At 42.9% G+C, this 15,012-nt stretch overlaps 1 protein-coding gene across 3 annotated transcripts in view; it reads right to left on the bottom strand.

Annotated features, from left to right (window-relative positions):
- The window catches only part of tmem163a (transmembrane protein 163a), a 175,248-nt gene that overhangs the window by 135,867 nt on the left and 24,369 nt on the right, over window positions 1–15,012 (bottom strand). Inside the window, exons 2-3 of one of the 3 annotated variants that reach the window (XM_067987258.1) lie at window positions 9,331–9,776; window positions 8,658–8,777 (exon numbers count right to left, since the gene is read on the bottom strand). In XM_067987258.1, coding sequence (XP_067843359.1) covers window positions 8,658–8,777; window positions 9,331–9,514 — 304 coding nt within the window. In that variant the 5' untranslated portion in view covers window positions 9,515–9,776. Of the gene's footprint in view, window positions 1–8,657; window positions 8,778–9,330; window positions 9,962–15,012 lie in introns of those variants that run through there. The other 2 variants (XM_067987259.1, XM_067987257.1) reach the window with 2 other exon arrangements.

The raw sequence follows: 15,012 nt of genomic DNA, 5'->3' as shown, positions 1-15,012 counted from the left end.
ACCGCAGAAGATAGTAATCTCCAGATTGCTCCCGCTGCCGCGTGCCAGCAAGTATAGAAATAGGAGGATAGAGCAGATGAATGCTTGGCTGGAGAAATGGTGCAGGAGGGAAGGCTTTAGATTCCTGCGGCATTGGGACCAGTTCTGGGGGAGGTGGGACCTGTACAGGCCAGACGGGTTGCACCTCAATGGAGCTGGGATCAATGTCCTCGCGGGGAGGTTCGCTAGTGCTTTGGGGGTGGGGGGGTTAAACTAATTTGGCAGAGGGATGGGCACCAGGATGTAGAATTGGAAAGGAGAAACAAGGTACACAAAGGATTTGGAGAGAAAGATAGCACTAGAGCAAGAAATAGTACGGCAGTAAATGGGACCAGACTAAGAGAAAGTACAAGAAAGTCTAAGATAGGTTTACAGTGCATGTGGCGATAACGGAGACCTGGCTCAAAAAAGGGCAGGATTGGGTACTAAATATTCCTGGATACAAGGTGTTCAGGAAAGATAGGGAAGGAAAAAAAGGAGGGAGGGTGGCAGTATTGATTAAGGAAAATATTGCAGTGCTGGAGAGAGGGGAAGTCCTGGAGGGATCAAGGACAGAATCTATTTGGTTAGAGTTAAGAAACAATAGAGGTGGCATTACACTACTGGATGTATTGTATAGGCCACCAACTATTGGGAAGGAGATACAGGAGCAAATTTGCAAATTACAGAGAGATGCAAAAGTCATAGAGTAGTGATAACAGGGGGCTTCAACTATCCTAATATAGACTGGGATAGTAATAATATAAGGGGCAAAGAAGGGCAGGAATTTTGAAATGTGTTCAGGAGAATTTTCTTGACCAGTACGTTTCCGGCCCAACGAGGAAGGAGGCATTGCTGGATCTGGTTCTGGGGAATGAGGCGGGCCAAGTGGAGCAAGCGTCAGTGGGAGAACATTTAAGAAACAGCGATCAAGATTGAAGCCCATGGAATAAAGATTGAAGCCCATGGAATAAAGGGGGCAGTAGCAACATGGATACAAAATTGGCTAAGTAATTGGAAGCAAAGAGTAGTGGTGAACAATTGTTTTTCGGCTGGAAGGAGGTGTACAGTGATGTTTCCCAGGGGTCGGTGCTGGGACCATTGCTTTTCTTGATATATATTAATGACTTGGACTTGGGTATACAGGGCACAATTTTAAAATTTGCAGATGACACAAAACTTGGAAGTGTAGTGAACAGTGAGGAGGCTAGCGATAGACTTCAAGAGGATATAGACAGGCTGGTGGCATGGGCGGACATGTGGCAGATGATACATTTCGGTAGGAAGAACGAGGAGAGACAATATAAACTAGAGGGCACAATTCTAAAAGGGGTACAGGAACAGAGAGATCTGGGAGTATATGTGCACAAATCATTGCAAGTGGCAGGGCAGTTTGAGAAAGCGGTTAAAAAAACATACGGGATCCTGGGCTTTATAAATAGAGTAAAAAAGCAAGGAAGTCATGATGAATCTTTATAAAACATTGGTTCGACCACAACCGGAGTATTGTGTCCAGTTCTGGGCACCGCACTTTAGGAAAGATGTGAAAGCCTTAGACAGGGTGCAGAAAAGATTTACTGGAATGATTCCAGGGATGAGGGACTTTAGTTACGTGGATAGACAGGAGAAGCTGGGGTTGTTCTCTTTGGAACAGAGAAGGTTGAGAGGAAATTTGATACAGGTATTTAAAATCATGAAGGGTCTAGACAGAATAGATAGAGAGAAACTGATCCCATTGGCGGAAGGGTCAAAAACCAGAGAACATAGATTTAAGGTGATTGGCAAAAGAACCAAAGGTGACATGAGGAAAAACTTTTTTACGCAGCGAGTGGTTAGGATCTGGAATGCACTGCCAGGGGAAGTGGTGGAGGCAGATTCAATCATGGCTTTTAAAAGGGAACTGGCTAAGTACTTGAAAGGAAAAAATTTGCAGGTCTACGGGGATAGGTCGGGGGTTTGGGACTAGCTGGATTGCTCTTGCATAGAGCTGGCACGGACTCGATGGGCCGAATGGCCTCCTTCTGTGCTGTAACCTTTATATGATTCTATGACTGACATTTTAGTCAATCTGTTCATCACAATGATGCAAAACAAGGAAGACCTTTTTTCACTCTGCCTTTGAAAGTAATGCACCCAGGATGGCTCCAGCAACAGGTACTCCTGGCACTAATGCTGATCTAGCAGAGTTCTTTGCATATACAGATAGGTGGACCTTACGTATCCTGTGTAGTGGTGACTTTAACTGACACTGATAATGCATTGCAATTGGCTGATCCCTTCATGATTGAGATGGCACAACCAAGCCACAGCCTTATTAGTGAGCAGGAACCTCCTCATAGTACACGCTGTAGCAGTAGAACTGTTGCAGGGGATAGTGCCTACTGTAAGCCATGCACCTGCTATGTTCTCAGTGCTTCAAACCTCACATCCTATCCATCACTAAGACCTTTGCAACATTGCCTGCTTCCACCCCACCTCACCCCTGCCACTGACAAAACCCTTTGATGCTTTTGTCACCTCTAAATTTGATTTTGCCAATTCCCATGTCACTGGACACCCTCCATAAACTCCAACATGCCCATAACTATGCCACCCTTCATCATCCACTCTTACATGCACTGTTGTCCCATCCTGTCTTCTAATTCTAACTATCTGAGCTCAGTACAACCTCCACACCTCTGCTCCATTAGTAACAGAACCATCAGCCATCTTGGCTCTAGCCTGTTGAATTTCCTCCCTAAACCCCTCCGTATCTCTACTTCTCTTCGCCACTCTAAAAGTGTCATTAAAACCAAGCCTTTAGTCACCTCTTTAGTCCCATACAAAGGTTCAGTGTCCACTTCTTCCTTCCTCTGTGAAGTGCCTTGGAATGTTTTAAAGGCACTATATAAAATCAAGTTGTTGTCATTAGGATAAACAGCCTGTGGCATAGGCTGTTGCAGGTATCACTAAACCATGGGCTTTATGCTTGTTTTCTAAAAATGAAGCCTTATAAACTGGCACATCTATTTTTTGCTTAATTCATTTAACTGTTATGTTTACAATGGTTATTTTTACATAAGTACTCCTCTTTACATCGTTATTCATCATCACCTGAATTTTAACAAAAGCCTAGTTTCTAGTTCAAACAAATGCTGATTATTTCACATTTACTGTAATGAAATTTGGATATCTAGATTTTGATCTGCACTTTTCAGAAACAAACCTGGTCATAGTCTACTTGAAAATGGATGCTTGTTTCTATTGGGACATCAATTTTTACAAAATATTATGAAAGATTAAATATTTGTTATCACTGAACTTTGTAAGAAATCAGTGCACTTACTACATTGTGCTAATTTCAATGTTATTGTTAATGGAATTTCATGACGTGTAGGCTAAGTAATATTTCTTCACATCATATATTCATACAGTTTATGTAAATATATGCTACAATGTGCTGAAAGTAAAAGTATAGCAGCAGGAATGTATGTGACCTATTCAATACAGAATACCTAGTATGCATCTTGCATATCCATGCAGTACCGACCGTCCAGTGTGTAAATGGTTAATTAAAATTTAGCAGAAATTTATCACAAATAACTCATTCAAATCTTTAGAAAAATGTGACTCTTGTAGGATGAGTCAATCATATCATCTGTTTTACGAATATAGGACATGGTTACTTACCTGATATGAAATCCTTTCAAGATCTCAGATTTAGTAGTCAAACACTTACTGGTTGAATGTGATTTTCACATTAAACATTTCCATATTTAGATTTTTCAAAGGCTGCATCTTCCCTCAGGAATTCAGCCTTTGTCCATTACCTTAAAAAAAAACTCACCAATCATTTCCCAGTGGATTGAGACCCTCCATGCTCTGGAACCATGCTCTGAAGGATATTTAAATATGGCAATCACCCACGGGAAAGATGAAAAACCCATCTTAAAAAGTTGCTCCCACCCCCAAAATTGAACAGTGGGAGCAGGCAAGCAGAATTGAGAATAAAGGTTATATTAGAGGTACAATAGGTAAACATATTAAAATTAAGGTGAAAATAAGAGGACAGGGCAAGAATAGAGAAGATATAATAAAAGAGGGATGATAGTGCAAGCACAGATATGTTTAAATTTCTTTAATTTTACGTAAAATTGTGCTTTGGTGTTTCATTTAGAAGTTTGGGGTTAATAAAGCTACTTCTGATGTTTGAATAGCTTTATCATTGTAATACTGTTCATTTCAGCAGCACAGTGCCTAAGCTGAAAGCAAACAAAACCAGTCAACCCAGGCAGACAAAGGCAGTTTCCCTGAAGCTGCAAGAATTCAAAAAAGTGGATTCACAATAGATTCACATTGAACATGGATACAAAGCAGTTTCAGCTTCACACCAACGCTGAACCTGTGGGGATGAAAATTGCATGTGAAGGCCTGAACAGACGGCCAGAATCAGAGTGAGACCCCTACTTCAGAGAATCTCACTCCGTTTCCTTCTGGTGTCAGGTCAGGCCTTGACACTGGATTCATGATGCATTTACATTATAACTACAGCCTGGGTACAAAGCAAGACCACTTCATCCTTTTTTTTTATTCGTTCACGGGATGTGGGCGTCGCTGGCAAGGTCGGCATTTATTGCCCATCCCTAATTGCCCTCGAGAAGGTGGTGGTGAGCCGCCTTCTTGAACCGCTGCAGTCCGTGTGGTGACGGTTCTCCCACAGTGCTGTTAGGAAGGGAGTTCCAGGATTTTGACCCAGCGACAATGAAGGAACGGCGATATATTTCCAAGTCGGGATGGTGTGTGACTTGGAGGGGAACGTGCAGGTGGTGTTGTTCCCATGCGCCTGCTGCCCTTGTCCTTCTAGGTGGTAGAGGTCGCGGGTTTGGGAGGTGCTGTTGAAGAAGCCTTGGCGAGTTGCTGCAGTGCATCCTGTGGATGGTGCACACTGCAGCCACAGTGCGCCGGTGGTGAAGGGAGTGAATGTTTAGGGTGCTGGATGGGGTGCCAATCAAGCGGGCTGCTTTATCTTGGATGGTGTCGAGCTTCTTGAGTGTTGTTGGAGCTGCACTCATCCAGGCAAGTGGAGAGTATTCCATCACACTCCTGACTTGTGCCTTGTAGATGGTGGAAAGGCTTTGGGGAGTCAGAAGGTGAGTCACTCGCCGCAGAATACCCAGCCTCTGACCTGCTCTCGTAGCCACAGTATTTATATGGCTGGTCCAGTTAAGTTTCTGGTCAATGGTGACCCCCAGGATGTTGATGGTGGGGGATTCGGCGATGGTAATGCCGTTGAATGTCAAGGGGAGGTGGTTAGACTCTCTCTTGTTGGAGATGGTCATTGCCTGGCACTTATCTGGCGCGAATGTTACTTGCCACTTATCAGCCCAAGCCTGGATGTTGTCCAGGTCTTGCTGCATGCAGGCTCGGACTGCTTCATTATCTGAGGGGTTGCGAATGGAACTGAACACTGTGCAGTCATCAGCGAACATCCCCATTTCTGACCTTATGATGGAGGGAAGGTCATTGATGAAGCAGCTGAAGATGGTTGGGCCTAGGACACTGCCCTGAGGAACTCCTGCAGCAATGCCCTGGGGCTGAGATGATTGGCCTCCAACAACCACCACCATCTTCCTTTGTGCTAGGTATGACTCCAGCCACTGGAGAGTTTTCCCCCTGATTTCCATTGACTTCAATTTTACTAGGGCTCCTTGGTGCCACACTCGGTCAAATGCTGCCTTGATGTCAAGGGCAGTCACTCTCACCTCACCTCTGGAATTCAGCTCTTTTGTCCATGTTTGGACCAAGGCTGTAATGAGGTCTGGAGCCGAGTGGTCCTGGCGGAACCCAAACTGAGCATCGGTGAGCAGGTTATTGGTGAGTAAGTGCCGCTTGATAGCACTGTCGACGACACCTTCCATCACTTTGCTGATGATTGAGAGTAGACTGATGGGGCGGTAATTGGCCGGATTGGATTTGTCCTGCTTTTTGTGGACAGGACATACCTGGGCAATTTTCCACATTGTCGGGTGGATGCCAGTGTTGTAGCTGTACTGGAACAGCTTGGCTGGAGGCGCAGCTAGTTCTGGAGCACAAGTCTTCAGCACTACAGCTGGGATGTTGTCAGGGCCCATAGCCTTTGCTGTATCCAGTGCACTCAGCCGTTTCTTGATATCACGTGGAGTGATTCGAATTGGCCGAAGACTGGCTTCCGTGATGGTGGGGATATCGGGAGGAGGCTGAGATGGATTATCCACTCGGCACTTCTGGCTGAAGATGGTTGCAAACGCTTCAGCCTTGTCTTTTGCACTCACGTGCTGGACTCCGCCATCATTGAGAATGGGGATGTTTGCAGAGCCTCCTCCTCCCGTTAGTTGTTTAATTGTCCACCACCATTCACGACTGGATGTGGCAGGACTGCAGAGCTTTGATCTGATCCGTTGGTTGTGGAATCGCTTAGCTCTGTCTATAGCATGTTGCTTCCGCTGTTTAGCATGCATGTAGTCCTGAGTTGTAGCTTCACCAGGTTGGCACCTCATTTTTAGGTACGCCTGGTGCTGCTGCTGGCATGCTCTTCTACACTCCTCATTGAACCAGGGTTGATCCCCTGGCTTGTTGGTAATGGTGGAGTGAGGAATATGCCGGGCTATGAGGTTACAGATTGTGCTGGAATACAATTCTGCTGCTGCTGATGGCCCACAGCGCCTCATGGATGCCCAGTTTTGAGCTGCTAGATCTGTTCTGAATCTATCCCATTTAGCACGGTGGTAGTGCCACACAACACGTTGGATGGTGTCCTCAGTGCGAAGACGGGACTTCATCTCCACGAGGACTGTGCGGTGGTCACTCCTACCAATACTGTCATGGACAGATGCATTTGCGACAGGTAGATTGGTGAGGACGAGGTCAAGTAAGTTTTTCCCTCGTGTTGGTTCGCTCACCACCTGCCGCAGGCCCAGTCTAGCAGTTATGTCCTTCAGGACTCGGCCAGCTCGGTCAGTAGTGGTGCTACCGAGCCACTCTTGGTGATGGACATTGAAGTCCCCCACCCAGAGTACATTTTGTGCCCTTGCTACCCTCAGTGCTTCCTCCAAGTGGTGTTCAACATGGAGGAGGACTGATTCATCAGCTGAGGGAGGACGGTAGGTGGTAATCAGCAGGAGGTTTCCTTGCCCATGTTTGACCTGATGCCATGAGATTTCATGGGGTCCAGAGTCAATGTTGAGGACTCCCAGGGCCACTCCCTCCTGACTGTATATCACTGTACCGCCACCTCTGGTGGGTCTGTCCTGCCGGTGGGACAGGACATACCCATGATGGTGATGGAAGAGTCTGGGACGTTGGCTGAAAGGTATGATTCTGTGAGTATGGCTATGTCAGGCTGTTGCTTGACTAGTCTGTGGGACAGCTCTCCCAATTTTGGCACAAGTCCCCAGATGTTGGTAAGGAGGACCTTGCAGGGTCGACTGGGCTTGGTGTTTTGCCGTTGTCGTGTCCGGTGCCTCGTGGTCCGATGCCGGGTGGTCCGTTCGGTTTTATTCTTATTATGACTTTTCGTCGCGAGATTTTACAACTGAGTGGCTTGCTGGGCCATTTCAGAATCAACCACATTGCTGTGGGTCTGGAGTCACATATCGGCCAGACCGGGTAAGGGCGGCAGGCTTCCTTCCCTAAAGGACATTAGTGAACCAGATGGGTTTTTACGACAATCCGGTAGTTTCATGGCCATCATTACTGATACTAGTATTTTAATTCCAGATTTTTATTTAATTAATTGAATTTAAATTCGCCAGCTGCCGTGGCGGGATTTGAACTCATGACTCTGGATTTTAGTCCAGGCCTCTGGATTACTAGCCCAGTAACATCAACACTATGCTACCGTACTAGCCCAGTAACATAACCACTATGCTACCTGACCCTACAGTTGTGGGGTAAATGCCCTCTTCGGCTTAAAGCAGAAATCCTTTGAGTGTGAGGAAGCTCACAATAATAATAACCATCAGACAACAGAATTGAATGCTTTAACATTGATTAGAACACTTCTTTTTTTCTTGTGTTATATTGGCTAATAAAGGTACAAAGTCCAATATTATTGTATTTATCCTGTGAACCATAAAGTATAACTGTTACTTAACTTTTAAAGCCAAGATTGGAATTTTAAAAATCAGCTTTTGTTGACATCCTGGTTCACTAGGATTTGCTTCTTTGTTTAGTAAAGGTTGAATAAAGTCTGACTGTGTAGGTATTTTTCACATAAATTGCTGAGAGTATTAAAGGCTGCATCTCACTCCAGGAATTCAGCCATTGTCCATTACCTTCAAAAAAAAACTCTCCAATCATTTCCCAGTGGATTGTGCTCTGGGACCAATGTAATACACTAACTGAAAGAAGTTTAAATATGGCAATCACCAGCAGGAGGGGAAAAAAACATTTTTTTTTGGTTGCAGTTGCATAAAAAAGCAGCGATCCGAAATATCAATTTACATATTCCTCACCTCCTTGACCTTTACCATTTTCCGCACCTTGTTGATAAGAATTGCTCCTTCACTTATGAATAGAAGTCCATCAAAATACAATGGACGCATTTTTTTAAAGAACTAGGATAAACCGCAGGCTGTAGGATTGTGGGGGTGGGTGGGTTCAGTAAATGTTTGGGTACTCACTGAAGGCTACCACCGCCAGGGATAGAGTGACGACAATGGAGACCCAGGACACCCATAACGCCTTCTTGCGGTAGCTCTGGGCTTCATGGGGTTTCAGATTTTGGCTGCTTTCCAATAAACCTAGAAGAAAGGTCATGAAGAAATAAATCGTCTTACATGGTTTGCGTGGAAAAGTGGTATTCTCTGGCGCCAGCAAGATCCCACTTGGGGGGATTAGCGGCAGCAAACTGACATTTATTTTGCATTTACACCAACGGTATACACTGGTGGGATCTTCAAGGGCTAGTGGTTTAAGTTTTTTTAAAGCATTTTTGATGGAGCTTCGTTCTTGATGTGTTCAATAATTCATAACTATTTCCTTCACCAGTTTCAAGGCACCTATGCCGCATAAAAAGACAATGTTTCATCTTGAAACAGTTGAACTTCCTAAATGGCTTCAACAATTGTAAAGCACATTTCTGTTTAAGCTGAGATCACCATTAATGTCTTACATTGTATAACAATAGCATATTGTCTGCCTAAAAGTTTTCACGTCCCTAGTGATTCTAATTGTGAAGACAGTCTCCGGATTTAACGTTATGCTCGGTTCCAGCCCAGCTCCTAGCCTCCAGACCCAGCCTCTACAATATCTTTATTACATGTGGTGAAATCCGACTGCGCATCTCACACTCACCTCTGTTCTCCACCATATCGCCGAACTGGCCGCATTCACTTATTCTCATTTCGTTGTCTTTCTCCATCTTGAACTGTCCTTTCTGCTCACTAGATATCGAGGAACACTGACCGTTCCTGGGTTCCGTGGTGGCGGTAGTCTGGTTTGAGGAAGAAGTCGGGAGATCTGGAGGTGAGGAGTCCATGGTTAAAGTACGGAGAATGTAGCACACTGACGAGATGTCTGCACACCCAGCAGAAGATGGAAGGAGAGAGATTTAAACGCAAGCTCACGTATCAGAAGAACTCCCAATTCATCAGCACAAAGCTGTAAACTGGAAACGGGGTCATTGACGAGCAGACTCTAATTAAAATTCGGACTTTTGTCAAATCAGTTCTGCATCACTTTCTCATTCTTGTACAAATATGTGTGCATACAAGCCGGGGTGACGAACCATTAATACCAATCTGCAGTTAAGTTTTAACAGAAATATAAACGTAAATAAATTAATCAATTTCAGCAAACATACGTGTTAATACTTGTACCACAAGATAAAAACTGACAAAATGTTTTCTTTTTAAACTTAGTACTGTTACGCCTCTAAAGCTCGATTGTATGTAACACTGGGGGCGGTCCTTCCTTGCAGTGAATTGCACATCCTAGTTTTTGATGTAAGCACAACATAAGATTCCATTTATGACAAGACGTTGCTCTGTAGCACTGTAAATCCGCACATCACACGGTGCTTTAACAGTGTTTTAAGTCTGTGCTAATATCAGAAAAACAAGGAAACGTTGAAGAATTGCAGTAATTAAAACAGTTTTCTGTTCAGTCTGTGAGGCCGTGCACAAGTTTAAGTGACAGAATTGCTCCAAACCGGAACTTCAGTCCACTAAAAAAAAGTTTAGGAGTGGATTTATAAATACGGAAAGATCTTATTACAGTAAACAATCTAACACATACTAAATGGGTTTGGTTTATATTTACGAGTTTAGCTTTTATATTTAAAATACGACTCATCGTAAATTGCTTTATGCCAATTGAATTGCAGTTCTTTCGCAAGGTATGTGATAAATTTTAACTCCTTGGGGATTCTATGTCTCAACTGTCAGGTTGCAATCTAATTCGTAGGTCAGATGATGGATGGCCTTCGTCTTGTGCTAGAAGTCACACTGAAGTTTTACTTTTATCGTGTTCACAACAGTAGTAGGCAAAGCTTTTCAGGATATATCACAATTATAGTCTGATTGTTAAATTCATCATAGAGTTAGAGTCATAGAGTTATACAGCACGGATAGAGGCCCTTCGGCCCATCGTGTCCACGCCGGCCATCAAGCCCTGTCTACTCTAATCCCATATTCCAGCATTTGGTCCGTAGCCTTGTATGATATGGCATTTCAAGTGCTCATCCAAATGCTTCTTGAATGTTGTGAGGGTTCTTGCCTCCACAACCCTTTCAGGCAGTGAGTTCCAGACTCCAACCACCCTCTGGGTGAAAAAGTTATTTCTCAAATCCCTTCTAAACCTCCCGCCTTTTACCTTGAATCTATGTCCCCTTGTTATAGAACCCTCAACGAAGGGAAAAAGCTCCTTAGTATCCATCCTATCTATGCCCCTCATAATTTTGTACACCTCAATCATGTCCCCCCTCAGCCTCCTCTGCTCCAAGGAAAACAAACCCAATCTTCCCAGTCTCTCTTCATAGCTGAAGCGCTCCAGCCCTGGTAACATCCTGGTGAATCTCCTCTGCACCCTCTCCAAAGCGATCACATCCTTCCTGTAGTGTGGCGACCAGAACTGCACACAGTACTCCAGCTGTGGCCTAACCAGTGTTTTATACAGCTCCATCATAACCTCCTTGCTCTTATATTCTATGCCTCGGCTAATAAAGGCAAGTATCCCATATGCCTTCTTTACCACCTTATCTACCTGTTCCGCCGCCTTCAGGGATCTGTGAACTTGCACACCAAGATCCCTCTGACCCTCTGTCTTGCCTAGGGTCCTCCCATTCATTGTATATTCCCTTGCCTTGTTAGTCCCTCCAAAGTGCATCACCTCGCACTTTTCCGGGTTAAATTCCATTTGCCACTGTTCCGCCCATCTGACCAAGCCATCTATATCGTCCTGCAGACTGAGGCTATCCTCCTCGCTATTTACCACCCTACCAATTTTTGTATCATCAGCGAACTTACTGATCATACTTTTTACATTCATATCCAAGTCATTAATGTAGACCACAAACAGCAAGGGACCCAGCACCGATCCCTGTGGTACCCCACTGGCCACAGGCTTCCAGTCACAAAAACTGGAATGACAATATAAGGTATCTTGGCAGAGAATGGTCTCTCAGCTAAATTATGGATTTTGGTAATAACCTCTAATATTTAATTTTACCGGAATGCATGGTCTGTGGACTTATTTGCATAGATTTTCCATATTAATGAAACTATAATAGATCATAAATGGCTTTACATTTGGTATTCTGTGATTATGTTTAGGCCACGGGTATATAAGGATACAGATAAATTCCGAAATATCTCATAGCTGGAGCTAAATTATACAAATAAATTCTTAATGTGCTCTGAATAAATAAATCATCTCTAAGTTACAAAGTTGTGTCTGCTTAACAAAGAACATCTTAATGTTTTTATTTACATGAATGGATTCACAAAAATGATGCTGTATTGCAGGGGGCATAGATTCAAGGTAAAAGGCGGGAGGTTTAGAGGGGATTTGAGAAAGAACTTTTTCACCCAGAGGGTGGTTGGAGTCTGGAACTCACTGCCTGAAAGGGTTGTGGAGGCAGGAACCCTCACAACATTCAAGAAGCATTTGGATGAGCACTTGAAATGCCATAGCATACAAGGCTACGGACCAAATGCTGGAATATGGGATTAGATTAGACAGGGCTTGATGGCTGGCGCGGACACGATGGGCCGAAGGGCCTCTATCCGTGCTGTATAACTCTATGACTCTATGACTCTAAATGGGAAAGTTACAGAATATTATAGATAAAGGAGATTAATATATGTAAAAGGAGTTATTGACTAAAATTAGCCAGCAGGCCATGTATCATTGGTTCATATTTAGGTAATGTTTAATAGATCATATTGTTTGCATGCACATTCCCTTTCAAACATAACGCCTCTGTGAAACACCTTCCTTTGGAATCACTTTGTGTAAAACAGAATCACCCACAAAATGCTGGCCTATGCACAAAAATTGAGCACGCATATTCTGAAAGAGCAAGTAAATATTCTCTTACTGAAAAGCTAATTGAGTTTTTACCATTCCCCATCTCCAATAAATCACGCATAATAACGGTTTATAAACAGCGATGCTGGAAATTAGATACAACAATAAGATGAAGGAACAAACAATGTTGAGTTTGGCTGTATTTTAGATCCTTGTAGAAAATATAATGAGCCAGAATTTACTGTAGCTGAGGAACCAACGGCATGAGCCATTCGTTAGACTTGCCCTTGCCCATATACTTTCCATGAGCTTTTGCACTGGAAGTTGCTGTAAGTTAGAGATCCAGACGGGGTGGTGCCCTCTACAGGGCATCTGGGACCAGAGTGAACAGGGCAAGCAACTGTGTAACTCCTTATCCAATCAGATTGAAGAATCATTAATGAGTAACACAGAGACTGAACCAGGAAGTGTAAGTTAGAATAGTGAATTCAATGTCAAATCAGGTACAAAAACAAAATAGAGAGAAACAAAGATTGGATTAAGAGAGAGAGATAAAAAGAAAAAGTTTTTTAAAATATTTTTTTTAAATCTCCAACAACAATTAAAAGCTGAAGGATTGAGACTCCACACTTGTAAAAGTTAATTTTCAGTACCAGAGAGGTTGGTTGGCAGTAATTAAGACCTTTCACGCCATTAAAAAGGGTGCTTAAATTGAAAACGACAAGCCCTAACTTTCTGTGGTAAGTTTAGTTCCTATCTACCATGTAAATAGAGGAACTTCATGGCATTCAATGTATTTGAATGATGAGTCAGGCGGCAAGATGCCATTTTTGGGAAACTGACGGCAGAACGGCGCATCTTGGACAGCAACTTCCGGATTTTCGCACTTGCCCTTGCCTGAAGCTGTCCGATTTGCGCATAAGCACTCACTGTTTTTTTTACATTAAATTCTGGCCCAAAGTTCTAGTTTTGAAAAACAATTTTGTGTGATTCAAAACGCTACTACAGCCTCAAAATGTGTGCCTGTTAATTTTAATATAATCAGTTTGTGGTTTTTTTTTGCACCTACATCTGTTCACTTTCTGTTTCCAGATAACCCTCAGTTAGGTTTTGCACTCAGTAGCATTTGCTGAACACGTTTACACATTCAGGTGATTATACATCAACATTATCACACAAGCTGCAAACTAATGCATTAAACATTTTATTTTTAGAAACAAGATTTGTTTTCTACCAATTTATGATAGAAGTGAATAAAAGTTTTAACACTTTTTCAAATATATTCTGCGAGGTGACATTCGGGTCGTTTAATTTGAAATTGATTCTGCGCTTCTTCAATCAAGTTTGCGCGAACAATTTAATACACTTTATTTTCATGACATTATAAACAGCCTCACATTCCAACAACAATTACAAAAATTACAGATCACAGTGTCAAGTGTCGATTCCAGTTCGGTCTCTTTGGAAGAATTTGCATTTGAGCAGAGGTGGCTGAGTCTAACAGCAAATGAAGGACCAGTCTTAACCAATAACTTACACAGAGTTATTGTGTATTTTTTAAAAAGGAGCTGCTAGGAACTGGTAATACTTATATTCGGTTTGGGAAACATTCCTACTTGAGGAGAAACTATCAAATAAAACCAGATGCTATGGTGACTATTTTATTGCTTACAAGCGGATGGGAGAAAGGACAACGCCCCATGAAACTTTGATAAACGCTCCAGTTATATTACAACTACTGACCTCAGTCAGATCGGTAGAGGAGCTTCCCCATATTTGACTCCGACTGTATATAGCCTGGAAATTCCCATTGCCATACGCGGTCATGCTAGTGGGACTTATGTTAGATGGGGCAACAACTCACATAATTCCTACCTACTGAGCATTCAGGTGTAAATTCCTGTCATACTTCATGCCGCCGTGTGTATTCTCGTATTGTGCATGCCTCATTATCATTACCAATCTGCTAATGCAAATTACTTAAACGGGAAGCTAATCTCATCCATTTTAAATGGCGTTAAAAATTAGCCACTCTCTCGTATGATCCCTTAAATAAATCTGCAATGTTCATTTATTTGTGCTGTCGCCTATTTCTAAGTTATGGACATTGCTTTAAATGTTTCCCAGTCACTTGATTTAATAGAAGAAGAACAGTATGAATACCAAGGATAACAGATGGCACCAGTGACTTATCCACCAGAACCAATCCCTTTTCTACAGTTAGCTCAATGAATTGTTTTGTATTCTCCTTCAGTAAATGTAATTCCTATCTTCAAAAAGAGAGACTCGTCCACTTGTGGGGTGAGTCCCGAACAAGGGCGCCTAAATATAACAACAACAATAACTTGCATTTATATTGTGCCTTTAACGTAGTAAAACGTCCCAAGGTGCTTCACAGGAGCGTTATCAAACAAAATTTGACACCAAGCTACATAAGCAGATATTAGGACAGGTGACCAAAAGCTTGGTCAAAGAGGTATGTTTTAATGAATGTCTTAAAGGAGGAGA

The sequence above is a fragment of the Heptranchias perlo genome, chromosome 7 (genome assembly GCF_035084215.1).
Source record: "Heptranchias perlo isolate sHepPer1 chromosome 7, sHepPer1.hap1, whole genome shotgun sequence".
In the NCBI taxonomy this organism is placed as follows: Eukaryota; Metazoa; Chordata; class Chondrichthyes; order Hexanchiformes; family Hexanchidae; genus Heptranchias; species Heptranchias perlo.
This window is presented reverse-complemented; position numbering and strand designations above follow the sequence as displayed.